Source organism: Phaethon aethereus (assembly GCF_964289735.1).
Source record: "Phaethon aethereus genome assembly, chromosome: 3".
In the NCBI taxonomy this organism is placed as follows: Eukaryota; Metazoa; Chordata; class Aves; order Phaethontiformes; family Phaethontidae; genus Phaethon; species Phaethon aethereus.
In genome coordinates, this window is record NC_138576.1 from 84,351,182 (window position 1) to 84,374,865 (window position 23,684).

General features: G+C 41.5%; 1 protein-coding gene across 1 annotated transcript in view; it reads right to left on the reverse strand.

The window, feature by feature from the left end:
• The window catches only part of PCNX2 (pecanex 2), a 157,438-nt gene continuing 133,754 nt past the window's right edge, over positions 1 to 23,684 (reverse strand). The window contains exons 27-34 of the mRNA XM_081998404.1: positions 21,081 to 21,314; positions 18,870 to 18,973; positions 11,214 to 11,358; positions 9,795 to 10,025; positions 9,173 to 9,447; positions 7,965 to 8,149; positions 2,583 to 3,031; positions 1 to 381 (exon numbers count right to left, since the gene is read on the reverse strand). Coding sequence (XP_081854530.1) covers positions 208 to 381; positions 2,583 to 3,031; positions 7,965 to 8,149; positions 9,173 to 9,447; positions 9,795 to 10,025; positions 11,214 to 11,358; positions 18,870 to 18,973; positions 21,081 to 21,314 — 1,797 coding nt within the window. The 3' untranslated portion in view covers positions 1 to 207. The remainder of the gene's footprint in view (positions 382 to 2,582; positions 3,032 to 7,964; positions 8,150 to 9,172; positions 9,448 to 9,794; positions 10,026 to 11,213; positions 11,359 to 18,869; positions 18,974 to 21,080; positions 21,315 to 23,684) is intronic.

Consider the following 23,684-nt stretch of genomic DNA (forward strand, 5'->3'; position numbering starts at 1 on the left):
TAGGACACTTTCCCACCCCTACCCATGCCAAGGCCTTTAGCCAAAGAACATCTTCCCTGGAGTATTCTTGTGTATAAGTTAGAAAAATAAACATTTGGAGGCTGCTTGTTACATTTGAAAGAACCTAAACCCATGTGCAGCTACCTGACCTAACTCTGTCTTTATTTAATTCTAAGAAGCGCATGGCCCTTGTGCTAGGAATACTCCTTACTGCTCCTCAGACAGGCTTTGCTGAGAAGCGGTGTCTTCCAGGGCCATATCTTCTTGGCTGGCCCTTCTGCACTCCAGGTTCTGACTCATGAGTATGGCATGGGCCAGACCTGCCTCATGCCGCATTCTAGGTTCTGTAGCAGCGGTTGCTTCACAGGTCTCTGGGAGTTGCTGGAAAGAAAGAAAGAAAGAAAAAGTCAACTAGTTTAGGAAATTTCTAAGTAACACTTCAGCTATTTTTTGAAGTGACAGGTGAAAAAAGTTAAAAATTTGATTTAGGAATGTCATTCTGTGAAACTGCATGGGATTCTTAGCATGCATAATTCACAAGGGACTTCTGAAGAGGTACTTGTCACACCTTGTGTAATGCATAAATTTGGAAAGAAAACCAGACCAGGAGCTAGAGGTTTAGTACTGCAGCTATACATGTATAGGGAGCTGCAAAATAATTTGGATTGAAAAGGACTTCTGGAGGTCATCCAGTCCAAAGCGCTGCTCCAAGCAGGGCTGACTTCTAAGAAGTTAAATTGGGTTGCTCTGGGGCTTGCTTTATACACCAGATTTTAAATCCAAGTTACAAAGAAACCTTTTGATCAAAACTGGAATGCAATTATCGGTCTGAAAGTGTTATGCGCAGTGTCACCCCATTGTAAGGAGTCCATTAGTATAAAAGCTTTCCAGAACTGTGCTGTGTTAAGGTTGAAATAAAACACTTCCTCCTTACTGCTTTCAGTCAAATAGGCATGGGCACTCTGAGCAGTTACTTTGGCCAAGACTCACCTCATCTAAATTTAACCATGTAGTCTTAGTGTATCATCTGGCTGTCAATGCTTGGCAGAGAGATACAAGTGTCCCAGGGGAAGATTTCTTCCTGACAGCTGTAAGGATGAAGTGGATTGTCCTCTCCGCTGAGTACAGAGGCCACACCAACAATCTACTGAGACTTCATGCCCAAATTTTAGATGGCTTAAAGTTAGACAAAGTGAATCCTACCACCAGACTGGCTGAGTTCTTGCAAGTTAAGCTACAAACTCTTGACAGTTGGAATTATGCCATCTGACATGTTCAGCTGTACGTGTAGAAATACTATTAATGCTCATTAGAGTAATAAAGCAGGACTGGACCCAGATGAGTAATGTTCAGTCAACTTCCATGAAGCTCCAGGGAACTATACCATACATGGTATTTTTGGGTTGAGAGCAAAATACACACAGAGCTTTCTTCACTTGAGGTTTGGAGAATTCTTTGAAAATTAGGGAAGTTAAACACACTTCAGAATGACAGTAGCAGAAGAGTGTTTTGGACTTTCCATATCCAGTCTTCCCCTGTTGCCAATTTGGTTTCCATTTTGATAGGCCAAATGCAAAAGTCTGTCTTAATTATGTTGTCACTCAACCTCTAGTTGCTCGCCCTTTATCTCTAGTCCATCTTCTCATGTTACTGCTCTGTAGTGCTAAGGTGAAAGTTTCAAAATTCAGGAAAGCAAATGATGGCAACCAAAGTTAAATAAATATACTTAAGTAGACAATAAAACAATGACACCACTATGTGTATTAGAGTGTTCCAGGGAAGATGGGAATAGAACTGGGAAGAGGGCTGGAAGTTCTTTGTGTGTACTGTTTTGCTGTTAGAAAATGCTGAATCACAAGGCATGCAGGTTTCCTTTGGGAAATACTTCCTACAGACTTCCTTCGACTAACCCTTTCAGCAACAATGTCTTCAGGTCCTGGATTGAATTTCTGGTCAGAGGGAGGGAATGGTCAGAACAAGCGCACCGTTCAGTGGGAATCATTCCTCTTTGTACAAATAATTGAGTCCTGTGTAAGCAAGCAAGGAAGGAGCTATTTAGTCTGCTTACACAGAATCACAAAATCATTAAGGTTGGAAAAGACCTTTAAGATCATCAAGTCCAACCATCAACCCAACACCACCATGCCCACTAAACCATATCCTGAAGCGCCACAGCTGCATGTTTTTTGAACACTTCCAGTGATGGTGACTCCACCACCTCCCTTACAATGGTAGTCATCACCTGGGCTGCAGAAAATCTAAGTCCCTGGTCTGAGTGAAAGGAAGAAGGACTTTGCCCCACTTTGCAGTTTCAGGTGTCTGCTTCTTAACAGCCAGCCTGTCAATTAATTACTTGTAAATACATCACTCTCACATACACCCTAATATTAAACAGTCTCATTTTCATTGTGATGCAGCAAAATCCAAACCAAATACCAAAATCCTGACATTGTTTTGGAAAAGACTGTTCTCTGACCAGTGAGAAGGAAGAAACCAAACGGTGGTGAGGACAGTTCAAGAACCTGACAGGAGAGCAGTACAGTAGCTCACCCGTAGTACTGCTGGTTTGGCTTCAGCCTTACCCGAGCTGCTTGGCTTGCCGCTCTAGCAGATGGGCCCATGGCGATATTCATACTGCTGGATGACTGAGTGTCACTGGTGTTCCCTCCGTCTGCAGCCGAGAGCCCAGAAATTACCAAAGCACTTGAAAAACTTCTCTTGCCGAACAGCAGGCTGAGAGTTGAGCTGGTGGAAGAGGCCAGACTGGACCTGAGCATTGCTGCAGCTCGGTCCTGCACAGTCAGCTGGCCAGCAACCGGAACAGCAGGGGACTGGGAAAACACAGATGTTGTCGAGTTGTGGAATGACAGCTGACTACTGGAAAGCCTTTGGGTAATTTCATGGGCAGATGTAGATGTTTGGATGAAAGGCTGGCGGCTTTCTGCTATTGGTCCAGAGTGACTTGAAGCAGGGGGCCTTTGGTTTAAAGCAGTGTGTGCCTGGACAGACTGACTCCTGGGTTTTCTCCTGCCTTTAAAAGAAAGATTAATATATTTAAGTAAGTGGCATCCTGATGAACTCGATGCTATCGACAGTGTCCCGTGTGTACATATTACTATTGGCATCTTACTTCTGGTTTTATCAGCATAAGAATCCCAAGAATAACAGAAATAACAAGTTTCTAAACCTATGAACCTTTCTGTGTTCGCCACTACAAGGGTTCTGGCTTTTGGTCAGAACAGCTCCAGCGGTTCAGCACTGAGTCAAGAGAGAGGAAAATGAGAAGACACCCCAAGGCAAGTACTCTAATCACAGGCTCACACTTATTTTGCCACCTACATTTTAACCTGCCCAGTGAATGATTGAGCACAGTGATGCTCTAACTCCACTCCCCTTTGACAATGACCCTAACATAGGGGATGTTGAATATCCACCTTAAAAGGCTTGGTATAATTAAATGCAAAAATAAAACCAAAAACCTGTAAGTACATTAAAAAGAATTATTCCTGCATATGGGGAAAGAGAATTTGAGAATTCAACCAAGTGGAAGACTACACCATTCAAGCAACAAGACAGCTTTTAAGACTAGTATTAAACTATATCTGAATTCCAAGAGTGATGTTTACAGTATATCACAGACTGAAAAGATGTGAACACCTCTGGTTAGGGTAGTCTACCGGAGGTGCGAATGAGACCCACATAAGGCTCTTGCCCCATTCTGTGAAGCATCTCAATGCAGCCACTGTTGGATACAGAGAGTAGATTAGATGAGCTACTCTGATGTGCCTAGACAACTTCTATCTTCCTGTACATATATAGCCCCATTTTTAACATCGATATCAACACCTTATATCATCCAAACAAATAATTTCTGTATTTCTTATGCTTGTGTATTTAAATAGGCATAGAATGAAAAATAAATCAACTTATTGGGCTGTGAACCTACCAGATATCTGCTTGCACCCAGGCACCCTGCAAATGGCATGCAGTGGGCCCAGGAAGAGCTTACTGTTTCTGCAGATAGGCTCTAACCCGGGCTTACGCAGCAAATACCCGGTCACGCGAGTGCCTGCTTGGCTTTTTTGCTTTCCAGGAAACTCCAAACATTAACATAAGCTGGCGTTTTGGTTTCCTAGCCATAACTGTGGGGTAGAGTTGATGCCAGAAAACCTGTTGAGAGCCATCAGCGCAGAAACAAGTTTTGCTGGCAGGAGTTTCCAGGCTGTTGGTGATTTTTTTTTGCCCTGTTTTTTCCCCAATACACGAACTACGGATGGAAGGGAAGCACCGAAACTCCTCCAGATATTGAAATTTTGCAGGCATAAAGGAATTAAATCTCACGCTATCTTCTAGAAACATGACTGTTTGCTGAATTCATGAGGGTTCCAGTAATGCAGAATTTAATATCCAAACTGTACATTCTATAGCTGAAACACACTGTTTTACATCCACAGACCTGCTTTCCAGACGCTGGTATCATTTGCCCCGTTTTTCAGATGCTGAAGCAAAGAGAATTTAGGTAACTTGGCACTGAGTCAGATGTCAAGAGCTGGGCCACAACCTAACAGGAGCTCTTTAGCTGGACTGAAACCTAGCTGGTTTGGCAAGCACCAGTCACTTTGGCACCCCACTTAGAATGTATCTTTAGTTCCACTTCTATACTCCAAACAATAAAAAAAAAAAAATTTTTCCTAAGATGGCATGCAAAGCAGTGTTCTCTGTAATCAGAGTCCCAAGGTCTGAGAGCAATGGGACAGACCCACGCGGCTCCTGGGTGCCACGGTACCGGTGTCCTCTGCACTTCAGACGTGAGCTACAGGGAGGGCACGCACGGTGATGGGGGTCAGGCCTGCCCGCCGCACCGGCGGCCGCGCGCACGACTGGCCTCCATGGGGATTCAGGTTCTTCAAGCACCAGGGTTTCGTTTAAATGCTTTGGTTTCTACATCTGATGGTTATTTTAATCTGTTACCCTTTTTAAATAAAAAGAACGGACTGGAATGAAGAACAGAGGGGCTGTGGTGTGTTAGTTTGTGCAGGGGCTAACGTGGCCAAACATCTGTTTGTGATTTAAACTGCCAAGCTGACCCCTGTCCAAAAGTATTCTATATTCATCCCAAATGCAGTGGTTAGAGCATTGCACAGGAGACCACCCGCGTCTACACATAAATAACTCTGTCCTTGAAAACACTTGGGAAACAAAGGCTGTTCTATAAACTGCATCAGGAAATAAGGACACTTTGGGGGAGAACCCCATACGTTTCCAACGCTCCCGATTTCGGTTTCACTTTTATATAGGACTTTCATTGCATTTTGCAGACTCAGTGGCACCAGGCTGCAAAATGAAATATGAAATATGAAAACATTAAATGCACTTGATTCCTAGATTATGAGTCTAGAAGGGATTGCTGTGATCATTTAGTCTGCTGTGCTATATAGCATGGGCCACAGAAGTCCCTGGAATTAATTCCTGTATGGTATTATTAATTACTACGATTATTTTTAAGAAATGCATCCAGTATCTGCAGTCATGGAGAATCCATCTTAACCCTTAGTCACTTGTTTCACTGTTTATTTACTCTCACTGTTAAAAATGTGCACTTGATTTCAAAGCTGAATTTGTTTAGCTTTGTTATATCCAAGTCTGCTCAAATCAACTGCCTTTGGTCACCTCTTGTTGCCCAGGTAAGTACTTGCAGACTATGATCAAACCATCTTTTACAATATAAATTGTTTGAAAGCTCTTAATCTTTCATTACAGGATGTATTTCCCAGATCTTTAATCATTTTTTGGCTCTTCTTTGAACTCCTTCCAAATTAAAAATGTCCTTCTTAGGGCACTAGGACTCTGTGTGGTAGGCCAGCAGTGTCCTGAACCAAAGTCAGACTGACAGACATGCATTACCCAGGTCACCCTATTCATTCTGCTTTTTTAACAACAGGCATAGCACAAGCTCCTTCCCAGTCCTCTTTCCAGTGTTCTGGCAAGAACATTGCCTTAGTGTCCTGACACTGAAGATCAAACAGAACTTACTTTTTAACCAGCTCTCTTAAAAACCTTCTTGAACGAGAGTCATTTGGATTTGCTCAATTAAGCATATAGCTTCCATAGCCACTCTTTCATGTTCTTTGTAGCTGTTAGGATGGAAGGAACTACTTCATGATCAGATCATAGAAATAGATCATCTGCGTTTTTCCCAATACAAACCAGACATTTTTTTTCTCATTTCTACATATTGTCAACTCTGCCTTTCTATATTGTGATGGATCAAGACCACAGTTAGGATTTCTTTTATTTTTAAAGAGTATTAAAAGCAAAGAGCCACAAACCCACTTTCATAGAATCACAGAATTGTTTGGGTTGGAAGGGACCTTTGAAGGTCATCTAGTCCAACCTCCCTGCAGTAAGCAGGGACATCTTCAACTAGATCAGGTTGCTCAGAGCCCCGTCCAACCTGACCTGGAATGTTTCCAGGGTCAGGGTGTCTGCCACCTCTCTGGGCAGCCTGGGCATTGTGAAAATCTTCTTCCTTATATGTAGTCTAAATCTGCCCTCTTTTAGTCTGAATCCATGACCCCTCGTCCTATCGCAACAGGCCCTGCTAAAAAGCCTGTCCCCATCTTTCTTGTAAGCCCCCTTTAAGTACTGAATCATGTTTTGTCCTAGCAGTGCTAGCCAGAATCTTCTCCTTGTTTTATTCTCCTTCTCTTATCAACGGCCTCTCAGGACTGAACACTGATTTGCATTTGCTATTTTCCACTTCCTTGCATTTGTTGTGCATTCCGTCATTTTACCTCAAAGCCAGGTTGCTTTTCTTAACTAAGTGTGACCTTCTCTCTTGATTGTGGTTTTCTGGGCACCCAATACGTTCTTTTAAACAACTCAATTAATTTTCATTCTTGTATGGCATGCTCAGGATCATTATTTTACAATTAAGTTTGCCATTCTGATTACTGCAGTGTCAAGTTATGAGTATGCACATGGGGATTCCTCTAACGCTAGGCTCAATTAAAAACAGCAGTTATTTTATTCTTACAACATGATTTATATTCGGGGCAAGATTTTCTCCAGTCCTGTCCATTATCTTTAATGATAGGTCAAAATGATCTAACGGGAAGCAAACAAGTGTCACACCCCTCTAGTTCTCTGCTTTAATTTATACAGTAATACCACAACTTGTTGAAAGGTTCAGTTAATTGGCTTTACAAGTCCTGATCCCACAGTGATAGGTCTCACAGTGACCTACTGCCAAACTTAACGTGTATTTCTAATGTGAGGGCCAGTAGTTCTACCTGGTGACTATGTCTAAAGTACTTTTGAATTCATAATTTAATATGAGAAGGGCTCAGCTGTTAGTTGACAGAATGATTGGCAACATTTAATTTTCTCCTGGTAACTGCTGTATAGACGTAAGAAGTTATTTCCTCTTTGTTCTCCACATGCCCTGATGAACAGCCAGACCAATTCCTTAAATAAATCATCATGGTCCTTCCAAGATAATTAAGATTTTTGCATGCTTTCACTTCTGCTGTTCCCAGTCAACAATAAGCACAGGTTCACTGCGGTACAGGCTCCCTGCATCGCACATGTAGGCTCACTCCCATCTGCATTTCTCATCTGGCATTGTTAGTGGCACAGAATCAGAGGATCACTAAGGTTGGAAAGGACCTTCAAGATCATCAAGTCCAACCATTAATCCAGCGCCACCATGTTCCCTAAACCTCCTAGTCCAAAAGTTACACATAAAGGAGTTTCACAGTGGAACCTTTGGTGAATCACATTTATCTTATACCCTCCCAATAAATACTCTGAACAATATCAGGAAGCCATCTCCTTGGTCATTAGGAAAGACAAAGCTCTCTAAAATTAATTTTCCACTAGATATGAGCACACCCCAAAAGCATCTGCCTACGCGGCCCCTCAGGAGAAGACTGCAGAAAAAGCCAAGTAAATTCTGCAAATACCTGCACGCTGGTGGACCTCTTGAGATGAAGCTTGCAGCTGAGGGGTTCCATCTCTGGTAGGCTGGGAGCTACTGCTCTGGCTGGAATTGCCTGCAGAATTGCTGCTAGACGCAGACCCCCCTCCACTGTCCGCCTCTTCACCGTTGCCTCTCTCGTGGTGAGCTGCATGGCAGTCCTTCCGCATTCTGTTCGCAGGAACACACACATGGTCAGCCATTTATTATGCATGCAAATTTGTGCCACCAATGTTAGGTGCCCTCAAAATGTGTAATTGTACACTCTCATACCGCTGCAGGTCTTTTGACATTGTATGAGATGACAAAGATGATGATGTGGTAAGCTTACCTGGAACAAAATTGCATATGACACAAACCAGATCTTTCCTAGCCTGCCTTAGGTGGCCCTGCAAGACCTTAGGACTCTTTATCTAATGATCCTCGGGTCTCTGAGGATCAACTTTTGCATGAGGTAACCAAGTAGCAAAGAAGAGGAATGGGGTGCATAGTGGGAAACTAGCATACTAAGCCACTAGATTTAATCTTGGCTTTTTTGCATAGGCCTTAGCACGCAAGCTGGGTCCCACAGCCTCTCCATGGTCCCCTGCCTCTCCTTGGCCACAGTGACAACAGGGCAGGTGGAGGGAATGAGACAAGAACGAGTTATTGCTGTATGAAAAGTGCGTGTAGGAATGAGAGACAGAATGCGTCAGATACTTAGCGTGCATACCCAGGGGAAGTCAGGCAGTTTTGGTGGACGGTAAGTCCATTTTTAGATGTGTTTTGGTCAAGAACAATGACTTGGGGATTATCATCTGTCACGGTCAAGCTAAAGCTTTGGAGCATAACCCACCATAACACACCAACACACTTACTCATGTTCTGACATGTCACTGAGTTACAGAAAAGATACCTTATTTACAAGGCTTAAACAGTAAAATTCCCTGGAATAACGGAAATGTCTGTAGTGCTAAGTGATTTGGTAATGAATCTCGTTGAACACTTTGTAGAAAGCTTTGCTTAAAAGCTGCGAATGAGTTAATGAATTTGCTTTCTGCTATATTTGTAGGGCTATTTTCTTATATTCTGAGTTATTTGCAATTAGTTTTTTACTCATAGATAACAGTTATGAAATTACTCTCTTTTAACAGAAAACTCAATGGAACTGAGACTGCAGGGTCTCTATCTGCATAGCCAAAATTTAACACCTACCTTAACCATTTGGATCTGAACCACTTTTTAATGTTGTCCAAACTCACAGGTCCCCCCCAAATGTTCCTCAGTTGGCTGTGCGTCCCAAGGTACGAGGTGGTTAAAGGGGAAACATACATTGGATATCCCAGCGGCTGATCACATGAAGAATTAATTAAGTTCCGCAAGACCTGTTTATTGTTCTGGATGCTTCCTCTCTCCGGGTTACGATTGCGTAAGAAAATCAGCTCCTGCTGCTGGCCAGCCCAAAGCCCTCTGACACACTCCTTGTTGACCTACAGGTACATTAAAAACGTGGATTATGTGAAAACGTTCGCTACGTAAGATGCAGAACTACGTGATCTAGGTAGAACGGCAGTAGCTGTGCGTGCAAACACCTCGTGTCTTTGCACCAACAGGTTTTATGAACCTTTGCAGCTACCCCCTGGTAAAGCCTGGAATGTTATTTCAGATACACAAACATATGGGTGCGAAATGGAATTCAGCTGGTGAGAGCTCTTTTAGCCTCCGACCCCTACTCCAATAACTACAATCAACCTTTCCTTTTGGCCAGATTACTCGGAAATAATATTAGTTACCACAGCCCCAAATTACTGCAATATTAGAAAGATGGTACATGTACCTTGATAACCTTGAAGCTCAAGTAGCTTTTGTGGAGCATGATAACTTTATATTCATCTGCTCCTTCATCTACCACGTGTCTCAGGGTTAGCAGCTCCTCTCTGTTGGAGAGCACAGCGCTGCGCCAGGCTGGGTCCCCTTCGTGACAAATCACCACCTTTTCTTCAAAAGATTGGATCGCTTCATACAACACTGCTGGGTCCTCGTACTCATCTGGGCAAGTGAACTGGTCCTGGTAGTACAGGAAAAAGTACTGAAAAGGTCAGGTATATTTGTGAAAACACAAAAACTATTAACAATAAACAAAATCCTGTTTTTCCAACAGCTTCCAGCTGACACCCCAAGTGACTTGCCATTTGATACAGCATGTCTTCGGGAAGGTAGAACAATTATTTTAACAGTAATATAGATAGGTACGATTTTTGTTTTCTTGTAACCTGTTGTGATCTCATGTCTCCACTGGACAAAGACACTTGGAGAATGCCAGCTTATCCACTTACCACGGGAGGCAGAGCTTTTGGCTAAGCTGGAGGAAATCAGAATTACCTGGGGCGTTCCACAGTTCTTGTGGAAACCCTTGCTTTTATTCACAAAAAACCACCAACAAAAGCACAGAGTGTGAATCCATCAGCAGGTATCACAATATTGCGTTACTACTTTAGCTGTCACACAGCAACACGGCCAGCGATAACATTCATAAAATTATTTGTGTCAAATTCTCCGATATTAATTCACAGCAGTTCCACTCCAGTTACATTCAGAGCAACTATAAATATCATGCATGATAAAAGCATATGACACTAAATCATAACGGGCCAGAGCAAGAACAAAATCATCTCCAAGCAATACAGGGGTTGACCTGAAGAAATTGGAGCAACTTCAATGGGCGTGTGCCAGATTTTTACAACTGAAAACAGAATGGGGTCAGAAACAGCCTGACATAATCAAACAAATAGCCCTGACAGTAACCCTTCAAACCACTCCTCTCAGCTGTGTCTTTTAACATGTGGAAGCTTTACGTGTGTATTGCCATTCAGAAAGGATTGATAAATTAGCAATGAAATTAGTCTAATCAACGTATTTCTTTCCAATCTAGAAACCATCTTTACAGTATCCATGCAAGTAAGTTTTGTTTGATGAAAAATGCAGGGTCAAGCTCTGCCACATGGATGGCTTCAAATGGGCAGCTAGGGGGTACAGAAAAGAAGATCAAGGGAATGCAAAATAAAGAAATGCCAAGCTTTGCCTTTTTGGTTAAGGAAGTTTCTCAGAATAAGGCAAGTAGTACTCCATTTCCCCTTCTTTTTTTTTTTTTTCCTTTGGTCAGTTTCTAAGGTTTCCTGTGTTTCTCTAAGAAAACAGATGCAGTAGTAAAAGTTAAAAATAAAAACTAAAAAAAAAAAAAAAAAAAAGACCCTACCTGGTGTAGCTTCAGAGACATTCGGATTGCCGGGGCAACAACCTTATGCAATAGATCCATGTCTGCAAAGACCCACTCATCTTTTGCTGCTATCCGAAAGTCTCCTTTGAACAGTGCATGGAGCCCATAGAGAAAAGAGTCCAAGCTGTAAGAGAAGGGCAGCAGTCACTCCCAGAAGTCATTCCCGTCTCACCAAGCCGGACCCCTGCCAGCCACCGGCCACGTGCTGAGCTGCGCAGCGACCGGGGTCCTCCGGCGCAGGGCGAGCTCCTGGGGCGGGTATAAAGCAGGGCTCGCATCGCATCGCTCGAACGAGAAACCATATAAAGTAGGTGGTTTTCCTTCTGCTTGCCCTGTAAACGACTGGCCGTGAAACGAAGTGTGGCACCTGGAGCAAAGGATGTCCTAAGGCTGGGTGGCTGGGTCACGGTGTGCCTCGGGGCGCCGCTTCTCTGTGGCTGGGCCCAAGAGACCAGCGGTGTAAAAAAGTGCCAGCTGCTCCGCCATCCCCGTGCAGGCAGCAGCAGCTGTCCCCTCATTTGGAAGTTTATCAATTGGCCCTGTTAATCCTAGCAGTCCTCCTTGCAAGGTAAAACTTTAAAAAAAAAAAAAACAAAAAAACAGCCGTAAAAAGTATTTTCAGCAAATCTGAGGCTTTTGTCATGAAGCTCAAACCCAGATGTGAACATTAAACCAGATGTACTAAGAACACCACTGTGTTTCAGGAACTGCTTAGCAAACCTGGTGAGAGCATGCATCAAACGACAGGCATTTCATACGGAAACAACGAGCCCTAAAGCAAATACGCGCTGCCTTTCTTTTTTCCGATACAAAAAACTAGACGTAACCGGTTCTGCCTGACCTTGGACAACGGTTTGCCTGGACCTGAGATTTAAGTAAAAGGTACAAAATCGAGTAGCTGTTAGAAAATGGTTGCACGAGGGCTTTGTGAAGGGAAACCACCAGCCTTCAGCTCCAATCTGCACCCCAAATCGCGAGCTTCCCACGACGACACCACAGCCGCGTGCATCACGCTTAGATAGCGGGACTGTCCTAATGCTGCTCTGAAGAAGTGATCTCGAAATTGAGGAAAACAAAACCATCTGTTAAAAACCGGCATCTCTTGCAAACCCACAAGGACACGGTTTCATCTACCTGCCAAGATTTTACTCGCTCTTACAACAGTTGATTTTTTTTCAGATTGTAAAGGCTCTGAGGAGAAGCTGCATTAAGATGTCAGCGGTTTTCATTACCGCCCAGGCTTTCTCCAGAGAACGCATAATCTTTCCACATAATTGAGCTTTCTTAATTATTTTAGGAAAAGAAAAAAAATCTTTCAAATTTTTTCTCTTCTCCGAGAGAGGGAGAAGAGAGACTGGGAGACTGCTTGGCCTATCTTCAGATCAGACACATTCTAATTTTGCCCTTGGCGGGTAGCATGTTTTAGAAATTAAAATGGAAAGATATATATGTGTTACCGGATGAACAGCTGGATATCGATTTTCTCCGCAAAAGCACCGTGTAATACAAATCAACTAATCAGTGGGACCAAGGCCAGTAAGGAAGGCAGGGCTACTGTCGTGCTGGGAACATGAAGAGTACGGGGAAGCTGGTGTGAATTCTTAACTGATTTGCATTTATTAGTACTACGTTATGTATTAAAACATGCCTATGTTGAGACAAGCACTTACATTCAGGTCTTCAAAACATTCAAGCACTGATTTCAATGGGAGTTGTTTCGGATCTTCAAGGAGCAGGTCTTGATCCCCACTGACTTTCAATCAATCACCTCCACAGTTTAGAAAATGATAATATACCAAAATCCTGCTTAATGGCTAGGAAAGCCTTAGAATAAACCAGTTAGGGGGGGGAAAAAAACAGTGGGTGCAGCCAGTGTGGTGAAATAGCGACTATCAGCTCCTTTGAAAAGGCTAGAAATCAGGAAGGGTCCTTTCCACTCACCCACTCACTAGACAACATGCAGCATACACAGCTGAATCCTTGCCTGGAAAAAAACACTTCTGTATCTAAATATTCCTCCCAGGATGAAACAAAAAAAACCCTACCCTACCCTGAACTCTGCACCTAATGATGATCTGTAGTATAGTTTTTCCCTGCGTAACACTCCCTGTGTTTGCTCTCAAAAGTTGGTTGGGGTGAAGGGAGGAGCGGGCAGGAGAGAGAACTGGTTTTTACATCATTAGAGGCTCTCAGAGCCAAATTTGAACACCAGAGCAGACGAGTTTGCATTCACATCAAAGTGTCTTACAGGCATCGGCGCATGCTATAAACAGGCTGCTGTGAGCAGCAGCATCTGCTGAAAGCAAGGCCAGGACTAGGACAGCTATGCAAACCGCAGCTGAGCATCAGCAGAGGGAGCGGAGGGAAGCACGTACAGCTCTCACTGTGCTCTGTGTGGGAAGACTCATCCATTTCTCATCCCTCTGCATAACAAGCTCTCTAACCAGCATTTTTCAGAACAAATATGACTGCTACAAGGAGCAAAGCAGTGGTGGCAGTAGTTGCGAGAGGCTGAGAGTCAATTATTTTATCTATCGTATTTTCCACCAGAGAGGCCTGGAGGAGATTGCTGCATTCACAAAACCATGGACATCTTTTATTCTCCTGCCAATCGTAATGAGGCTTTTGGGTACATTCTGCCTATAATGTGACACTATCTCAAGCCATTACTTCCGTAACACGCAGCCCTTAATCCACATAAGATATAGCTGCTGTTATTCTTCCCATTGTTATGCTCTCTCCTGAAGGCTCTAATGAGATTATAAGGAAGCTGTAAAGCCAACAGCTTTGATCTCAGGCCTGACTCAAGGTTGTTGCTGCCTTCTTGGTCCAGTTTTAACATACCTCAATTAGTAATCTTCTGTAGTTACAGCCTTGTTCAAAATACTTTAAAAACTAGTTAAAGTAAATTCACATGCCAAAGAAAAGACATTAATCAGGAAGAGACATAACTACTATTTCTGGCAACATTTCTAACCCTCTGAGCTAAGAACTCAAAAAGCTGCTGTCACAACCACGAGCTGTTTTAGAGCAAGACTAGTAGGTGCGTGGGAACTGTCGGCCCCTCGAATGTGCAGAAAGGAGGGGATTAAGTAGCACCACAAATACCAGAAGGAAGGCAACAGAGCCAAAGCAAATACCCCCTCCTACTGCCCTCGTACGTTGCTCCAACAGCTGAAACTAAAAGCATTTGCTGCAAGCCTGAAAACAGTACGGATGAAGACTAATGAGCTGGTGGATAGATCTGTGGTTTTTTGCTCACCAAGACCTACCCTCTGTCTGCAGTTTATAGACCTTTCCCAATGTTAACTGCGGATTTGTTGAAGGAATAAAGAAACATGCATACCTGTGAGCTGGTAATGCCCTGAATGTTGTAGCTCACCTGAATGAAATATTTTCAATGGTAGCCCTTCTAAATTTGATATTTTAGATTACAGTGGTTGTGAGCTAAGAGTCAAACTTTTCTCCCCTGCTTCTGCTCTGCTCTGCCAGACGTAACGCTGCGTTGTCTGCTTGAGCTCCCAGGGGCAAGGCAGAATCACCGGCAGCGTGGTGGTGCCATGTCCCATGCCCCCCACCTCCTTCCCTCAGACGCTGGGCACTGCAATGAGGTGCCGGGAGGGAAGGGGCAGGTGGGGCCAGCTGCTTCCCTGGGCTTCAGCGTCACCAGCGGTTCCTCCAGGCAGAGGTGTTCCTTGGAGCGACCCTCTGTCCACCCGGAGTGACAACGCCCAGAAAGGGCTCAGGGGACCTGAGCACCCACGGTAGCGTTGGAAGTATCTGGTGAGACACACTTTATTCAGAGATTCCTACATTTTTCTAAATCTGAAATGTATACTAAACATTTATTTACTAGTAGGTCTAGTGGCCTGATAGGATTATTAAGTAATTTTTTTACAAACACACACCTAAACATATCACTCATATTTGAATAAATGAATGATAATGTCATGTCATTCTTCAAATTGCATTTTGTGCAGGATGCCTCCTAATGACAGTTTAAAAGAGCAAGTGATTTGCATAGCAATGTTCTGCCTTCTTAATGAATGCATTTATTGTGTAATCTAGTGTTAATGCTGGGTTTCTACTGACATTTACATGAACAGGTACAGTGAATAATTATTTACATACATTATATAAGAGCATTTAAAATCTTGGTTTACAGTGACATTTACTGATTAATAGATTAGACAAAATCATGTGTAAATGACTGCAAATTGATAGTTTACATACACAATGTAAACTTGAATCTCAGTTCTGTAGTGCACAGCTCAGCGTCACATTACCTTTGCATTACCACTTCTGCGCAGCAGTTGGACGGCTGTCACTCCTCAAGACACAGCAAGGGCTAGACTTAGTCCAGAGAAAGTGTCCTACTGCTTGTATAGTTACCCCCCAGAACAAAACCAGGACCACAGAGCACAGATTCTTGGCTACTTTGCTCAATGTTGGACATAACTGAAACACTTTGTAGACATAAGCATGAAGAGAAGACTACAATGCCTATCTGGCCATTACATCTCAAACTCATCACAAAACCTCTAGCAATGTTGTACACAAGATGCTTCGCAGACAGAATTAATAGGAAGTCCCGAGACGAAGTTCAAGGTAATTTCTCAGCGCCTACCAAAGTAATCTAAATAATCTAAGTTTTTGTAGTCCAGCATTCGAGTGTGACGGAGCGTGTGTTACGAGCCCTGACCTCTTACAAAGCGAGCCAGCTCCCAACAGCCGTACCTGCAGTGCATCCCCCTCATGCACACAGCTGGCGGTGGGACTGCCTGCTCTGACACCAACTCTGCAGAAAACTAAAACCCCCTTCAGCACCAGTAGGCTCCAAAAGGTCCCCAAAATATCATGACACCTTTTAAAGGAAAAGGACTGTGAAGCATCACCTCCAGCTTCTGAGGACCTGAGTTGTTCTCCCCCATCTGACTGAATGCAGACCTGCAACAGCCCGAGAGCTGGGGGCGAGGACGAGCAATAACGTTCTACATTACCCTCCGTAAGAGCTGCTGTATCTCCATCAAACAGAGAGAGAGGGGAGGGAGACCTGCCTTCAGTGCCTAAACTTAATCCTTGGGAACATCTCCTTCTGGCCTCAGCAGCGTTGCATGCGTTGGACAAAGTCTCCTTCCCCCTGGCTTGTCACATAATCGTATTCCTGTCGGAGTCTTGCTGACTTACTGCTTCTTAGTGTTTAAATGAGTTGTGAAGAGCTGTGTGAAGCAGTAAACACGCTAAGTACGGTAAGAACTGTCCTCTGTGCCAAAGTAAATGTATTTGGGGGATTTTTGTTGATAAAGGTCTTGATGTCAGGGGTCAGCATACCCAGCTGGCCCCTTAATTAATAATTTCTACTAAATTCATTTTGTCAATTAAAATAACTACATAAATTCTTTAAGACAAGAATAACCGTATTTCCCCAAGCTGAAGTCACGTTTTGTAGCTGTAGCAATTTAAAACTTGAATTGTGCTGCTCAGATTCCTTTTTTCTTCCCCCAAAAAATCTTTCTGGCAGTTGAAATGTATTAAAGGTAATTTAACCAGGTGGGTAAGTGACACAGTTTTTCACAGTGAAACTTTTCTAGGGAAAGCTTTTGTGAAGTAGCACTGAAAAAGATACTGACAGAAGCTTCCACTTAATCCCCTTCATGTCACAAAATACATTTAAAAAATACAATGATTCAATACTGCCCTGGAGCACTTTCTTAATAAAAAGAAAATCAGGACTGAAAGATACAGGATTATACAGAACGGATTCAGAAAAACAGGGATAGAGCTGTGCAGTGCATATGACTACTGCATTTTTTCCCCTTCTACAGACCTTTTCTCACCAAGAAACATATTTTTGAGTATGGAGCGTCCACTGACCAAAAGAGAGAAACTGATTTGGTTCATTGGTAATTTTCCAGATTTGAAAAAGACACAGTATAGCTGACTCCTGCAATTATTATTAAAATCTTTACAGAAAACTTTGCAAATAATTATTCTCAACATTCATACTTTCCATGTTAAGCTTTGGAAAGCCTCTGATAATATTCTCTCTTTCCATTAGCTACTGACCGTGTAAGCCAATAAAAATAGGTGACATTGTTATTATATCTGTACTAGTGCCAAAACATTGTAATGAAGATTTTAAGATCCTGTGGAAAATATATACCATGTGATGACAGTTTTAGGAAGCTTTTGTGGTATTTTTAGATGTATTTCTAGTATCACTGTGACATATCTATTGCAGCCCCAGATCAAATTCATTTTAATCTTTTCTCAAAAAAAACCCCAAAAAACCAACAAACCCCACAAACGCACGTCGACTTTTCTATCACGTCCCCGAAGTCTAAAATTTGGATCATCAAAAAACCAGGGCAGTTTTAGAAATAGCGATGACTTACTAAACGTTGCACTAATTCGAGTGCATAGAAATGAAGGGAGAGGAAATTCAACCCAGAAGAAAACTACTACAGGAAGGGCATGTGCAAAGACTAGTAGAAAAGAGATGACGAAAGCCATTTTGGAAGGCAGAAAGCAGCAGCACACCAAGAAATAGGGCATGGGCCATGAACATTTTGTGACTGACTGAAAGAGGAAGATAGACGTTACAAATGACTCAACAGATAACAAAGCTAGAATGAATATTTAAAGGACTGTTTTATCTTTTAACAGAAAATGCATTCAAAATCGCACACGCTGTCTTGGCTTGTTAGTAAAACAAATCCTCTCCATGGCCCGTGTTGACAGAGGACTAGCTAGCTTTACTCACAGTTTTGTGCCAATACAGCAAGATCACTTAAAGGACTGTGTATTTACTAATCTTCTCTACTGTTACTAAACTCTTGTGAACACAGGGAGTTCAAATACAGCTACTAAAAATCTTAAATTAGGAGAGAAGTTCGACTTTAATAAAGTAAAGATTATTTCATTAATAAAATGCCTTCTCTATAAAATTAATTACTCAGGCTGAACATTTAGAACAGCATAAGTGGTACTTTATAAAACCCGAACAATGCATAACTCCTAGTGAAAATGGAAGAATCCTTAAGGAAAATGTAAGGTGAAGAGCATATTCAGAAAAAAACTTAACCAAGCGTATTTTAATTAACCAGACTTTCTAGGAAAAAGTGTTTTGAATCAATGAACGAATAATGAATAAAGTAGACTGAGAACAGACAAAGCTGTGGCCTCAAGAGATAGGAGGTTCTCCTTTCCTTGGTCACCAGAACGAAGTGGCACAAGGAACAAGGAACACAGAATAACAGCCCTGAGGAATAGAGGACCCTTATGGGTTTATTATTATTTTGCTAAGTACGTGGCAGAGTAGTTAGCAGTTTCTTCCCCTTCTAGAGGAGGCCAGCATTACAGTAACCAGGCCAGGCATGAGAGAACACAAGCAATAACCACCGGTACCTATTCTTTCAATGCAAAATTCTGCTTTGTCCTATGAAATAAAGACTGATATTAGTTATTAAGCAAACTACCAAAGTAAAAGGTGTCCAGGAATGGCAGAAAACAAATTATTTTATGGAGAAAAGAGACTTTGCCTTGATCTAATCTTCTGCAGAGATTCCAGCTCACGTGAAAAGAGACAAACAGGTCTTTGCTTTAAAATGAGGAAAAAGCATTCCTAAAAATTACCTGATGGCCATATTGTGAGCTGCAGTTCCCAAAGCTCTTCGACCCAGTATGCACAAGGCAAAGGAAAGCGTCACTAGAGGAGAATCCTCATCGCTGTCCAGGTGCTACAAGATTTTAAGAATAGCATGTTATTCCAGATGCAAATACCATCTTTAAAAGTACTGCAATGCTATAAATTGTAACATACATAAAATTTGGTTGTAGCTGGACCTACACACAAAAACATTCTTTGCGATTAAACAGAACAAGAAGGAAGATCATTGCCATCAGAGGCTTTCTGAAAGATTATTTTGTCCACTGGCTAGAAAATTTCCATCTCAGGTGGTGAGATCCCAAGGGAGGGGTGCTGGGGGGGCAGGACTTGTGGGGGTTTTTGTTTGTTTGTTTTTCCAGATCTGACTTTCCAATCCAGAGCAGGTTCTTTATTGCTGAGAGATACTGCAACTGGAGGCAGCCAAACCCCTTTTCATGGGACACAGTGGATATGAAACTCCCCCACAGCTTCCAGAAGAACAATCAATTTGAAAAATTTGGGGGAACACACTTTTAGTGAATAACAATATATATCTAAATTGTATACAATTGATGACACTGACCTCACATTTTAACATGCGGTCGAAACAATTCATTGACATTCGCTAGCTCGGGGAGTTTCTTTACTGAATTTTTTTGCAAAGAAAACCTTGATATCAAGCAGAAGGAAAAACTGAAACAATCCTTCATGAATGTGAATGTTTAGGATGCAGACTATTATTTCTGTCCATGCAACAGGTGATTTCTTACAGCTTGCTTGGGCTCTAAAACTGAAGCCAATTATAATGAATTATAGAGAATATAGTTCCTTCTATAAAATACAACACTTTTCAGAGCTATGTGTACAGTGAAGCTTTTTTTAGATCTCATCTCCTACACAAACTTTAGGTCTATATAGTTAGTGAATTACAAAAACAGAGGTAAAAGAAAAAGATGTAAAATATATACATAAGTATGTGTGCGCACACACTAGTGCAGGCACTCATTTGCCCTTTTAAGCCTAACCCTCATCGAAGTTTCAAATCTACTGGGCATCCCTAAATCTATTATTCTATTTGAAAGTCTCAGCCACATAACAAGTGAAAAAGCATCATTTAACAGTGGCTTTTCCTGCACCATGCAATTCTTTGTGTGTCAGAACTTGGGAGCTGAGACATGGAGATGGGAAAGAAAAGAGATGAAATATTCCCAGTAGGAGGAGCTGGTGGGGAAGGCTCAGCAGACAATTCAATGAAAACAGTATCAATGTAACGATATGCAGGGGAACTGGTAGAATTACCATCCTCAGGGTTAGAGACATGAGAAGGAACCGATAGGAAGAAGAAACATTAAGATTCAGTGAGGTTGCGCCAGCTAAGGTCAGTGGTAGCAAATGGGATGTGAATGAAAAATGCACAAATAACAGTGCACAGTGGCCAGGAAAGACATGCTTCTCATTTTTTGCCATTATCAGCAATAATCAGAAAATTAAATCAAGGTAATATGCTTGTTTGAAACTGTATTCTCCCTCTGGGCTATTTTGAGCATTCCATGGAAATATAGTAGTGCATTTATGATAAATGATTGCTGACCATCCGTAATCTTAGCGGCTCAAAGCATGTGGATGCGTAGCTGTAAACCTGCCCTTGACCTTCTAGTGGCTCGTATCTGAATCCTGAGCTCTCAGAAGTGACCTACACTAGCAGTGAGTTTGTTATGTACCTCCCTACCGCCCGAGGACGGTACCCAAACACAGGCAAATGTTTGGAAAGGGTACACAAACATCACCGATGTTTGGCAAACGTACCCAAACACTGGCAACACCGAAGGAATGACGACATTCCCTGAACAGAGCCTGCTCCAGCATTACTTCTGCAAACACTTAATATCTCCATGCTTTTTAGAGGTGATGAAATTAACAGTGTTGGAAGTATGCACAACAGGGAATTGGTTCTGTATTCAAAAAATAACCCTCCTTAAAACTCAGTTTTTGCACAAGTGTAGTCTCCAAAATATGTTTTTCTCCGTTCCACAAAACATATATTTTCCTTTTATGTTAAATCTGCCAGCTTAAATGAAATAAATTTTATTCTATTAATCCTGAGCAAGCAAGAGAGTAACCATGCATCATTTAACTCCTATCCCAAGAATGAAAACTACGACTTCTAAAAAAAGATAAAAATAAAAATGCAAGCGTACCTCCACCCTTTTTCTAGCACAGAACTGAATCCAGTCCAGATAAACACTGCAGAAACTAGCTCTTGTTATTCCTTGGAGACACGGAACATAATCTTCATCTATGTTAATGTTAAACATTGCAAGGTCACGTTCAATATAATGCCACTTTGCATAAGGTTGCAGTATCTTTTGGATGGATTCGTCTTTTATCCAGTCAAGGATTTTGGGAGAACTTGCTGTAAAATATATTATACTCTGTTGACAAAATGTGCAAAAAGTTAGTTACTCAGTCTCTGATTAAAGCAGATATATTTTACACAGAATAAAATAAATCAAACAGGACCACGCTAACTACCCATAATGGTACATAATTCTCCTATTTTTTTACCGCCTGGCATCATTGCTCCACAAAACTGTTTGAGTTAGAAAGATGATGATAATTGATCTCGAAATAGCAGACAACAGAAAAAGAAGTTGTATTCCCTTTTGCCTTAACGAAAAATCAATACAAACAATAGACTATGATGAGAATACAGGGTTCCAGAATTCAAACACGTTAATTACTAAATATTAGTGGTGTTCCAGAGTCTATCGCCAAGAAGGTGATACGGATAAAAGTTGAGGCATATTTTGAAAAAAATAGTAGATGGTCACATGCTCAAAATCGGATTCTTTTTCCCCTGTGGACTTCCTGTTTTCTGGGGGACAAAGCTTTCCTAATTCTTTAACAAACAGCTCCACCACAATTTAACCACAAAGGTGAAATTTGACAGATGTGTACCACACAAGTCTGAAAAACCCTGTTTCAATTGCTGTTTTCTCTCTGCATTTAGCAGCATTACTATTTTTATTATTTGTCGATGAGGCCAGTAAAGAATAATGGATTATTTCTTACATGTTGGTTTAAGAAGCTGACAACTGATGTTACTGAGTTTGCTTCTAAAGCACTGAAGGAGGAGCAGTACTCGGTAGGAGTTCTCTTACCAAATGCAGAAATATTAGAAAGCAGCAAGACTTGTATCTCATATCTGTGCCTGGATTTCTACGTTTCAGTTCTTCTAACCTCTGTGTCTGGTGCCATTAAAGTAATAATAAATAAAATAAGGTAAAATAAAATAAAAATCTATCCGAACCAAATTTAAAGCATATTTTCAGAAGAATACAAAACTTAAGGAGAAGTTCCAGCGCTGCAAAGGAAAATGGCATCAGCTGGAAAGTCCCATTATAATGTTTTATAATTTTTGTTTTAGTAGATGATATTAATTTAGAATTGGATTCCAATCCCAAAGCAAACGAGGGGCAAGTGAACATGACTGAAAATGATGTAGTTCTACTTTACCCATGCGATGGAAATATTATTAAGCAAATAAATGTAAAAAATGAAAATCTGATGGATTAAAAAGCACAGAAGCACCACCAGCCCTTTTAAAAATCCCAGATGCCCTCCACAGTTTATCTTTCAAATTGTACAAAAATACACAAGCAAGAGGAAAATTAAGCTCCAGAGGAAAAAGACAAGTCAGACAGATACACACTAAGGATGGACCCTTAATTTCTTTGGCATGTGGAGAACAAGACACTCTTTAGGAAAGATTCATACAAAAACAATAGAGCTGAAAACACAGCACTCGGCGAATGCAGACTTCTTGAATACTAAAAGCCATTTAAATAAGAATATATTGAGAAGAGATGGAGGAGGCACAAGGGAAAAACATCACAGTAGTTGGGCAGGAAATTATTTCAAAATATATGCAGAAGGGCTACGGGAGCTGACCCATTTTATTTGTGGAGAATAAAAATCCTTTTATAAGAAAAAATATGAGCCTTTCTTGGCTGTTAATGAAACTGCAAATGAAATACATACATTAGGAATAAGACACTCAGTGTAACTCATTGGTTAAAAGACCAGTATGGTAATTATTCTTGAAGGATAGTAGAACTGAAACAAGGCATACTTTTTCTTCATTGATCTTCAAAATACAGTTTGCTTTATTCTCACCTGTGTTTCCAAAGAAGCAGATTCAGCTGGGAAGAAAAAAAAAATCAGACTCACACTCAAACACAGAAATAGCAAAAACTTCTGCGACCTAATTAAATTCTCCTCCTAGTAGCTCTTCCTAGGTATGTTTTGTGCACAAATACATCCTCAGTTATATGGCAATTCAGAAATAACATGGTAAATATTTACAATATTGTAAGCTACAAAGAATAAACTAGAAGCACTCCAAATGCTCAGTGCAGTGGAAGTGCAGCTGCTGTCAAAACTCCAGTCTAAGTGTTTTCTGAGTTTGTGATTTATGTGACCTGAATACTGCGTTAACTAGAGTTCTTCTTACAATTACTTTTCTACGCTGTTAAAACGAAAGTGGCAGAGGTTTAACGTGTTCACAATGAAACTGTGCAGGGTCTTTACAGCTCAAGAGTCCCCCATAAGAAAGAGCTGGGGAAGGAAGGAATTCTCACCTCCATTTCTGATTTTGCTTATCTGGAGGTGAGTTCTAAATAAAACAGGATGATAGCTGCTCTGAAATATAATCTTCTCACCTTCTGAGGCTGTACTAAGGATTTTACCAAATCTTATCAAAGCTCCTGTTTATGGAAGAAACTAATAATTTGAAGAATAGG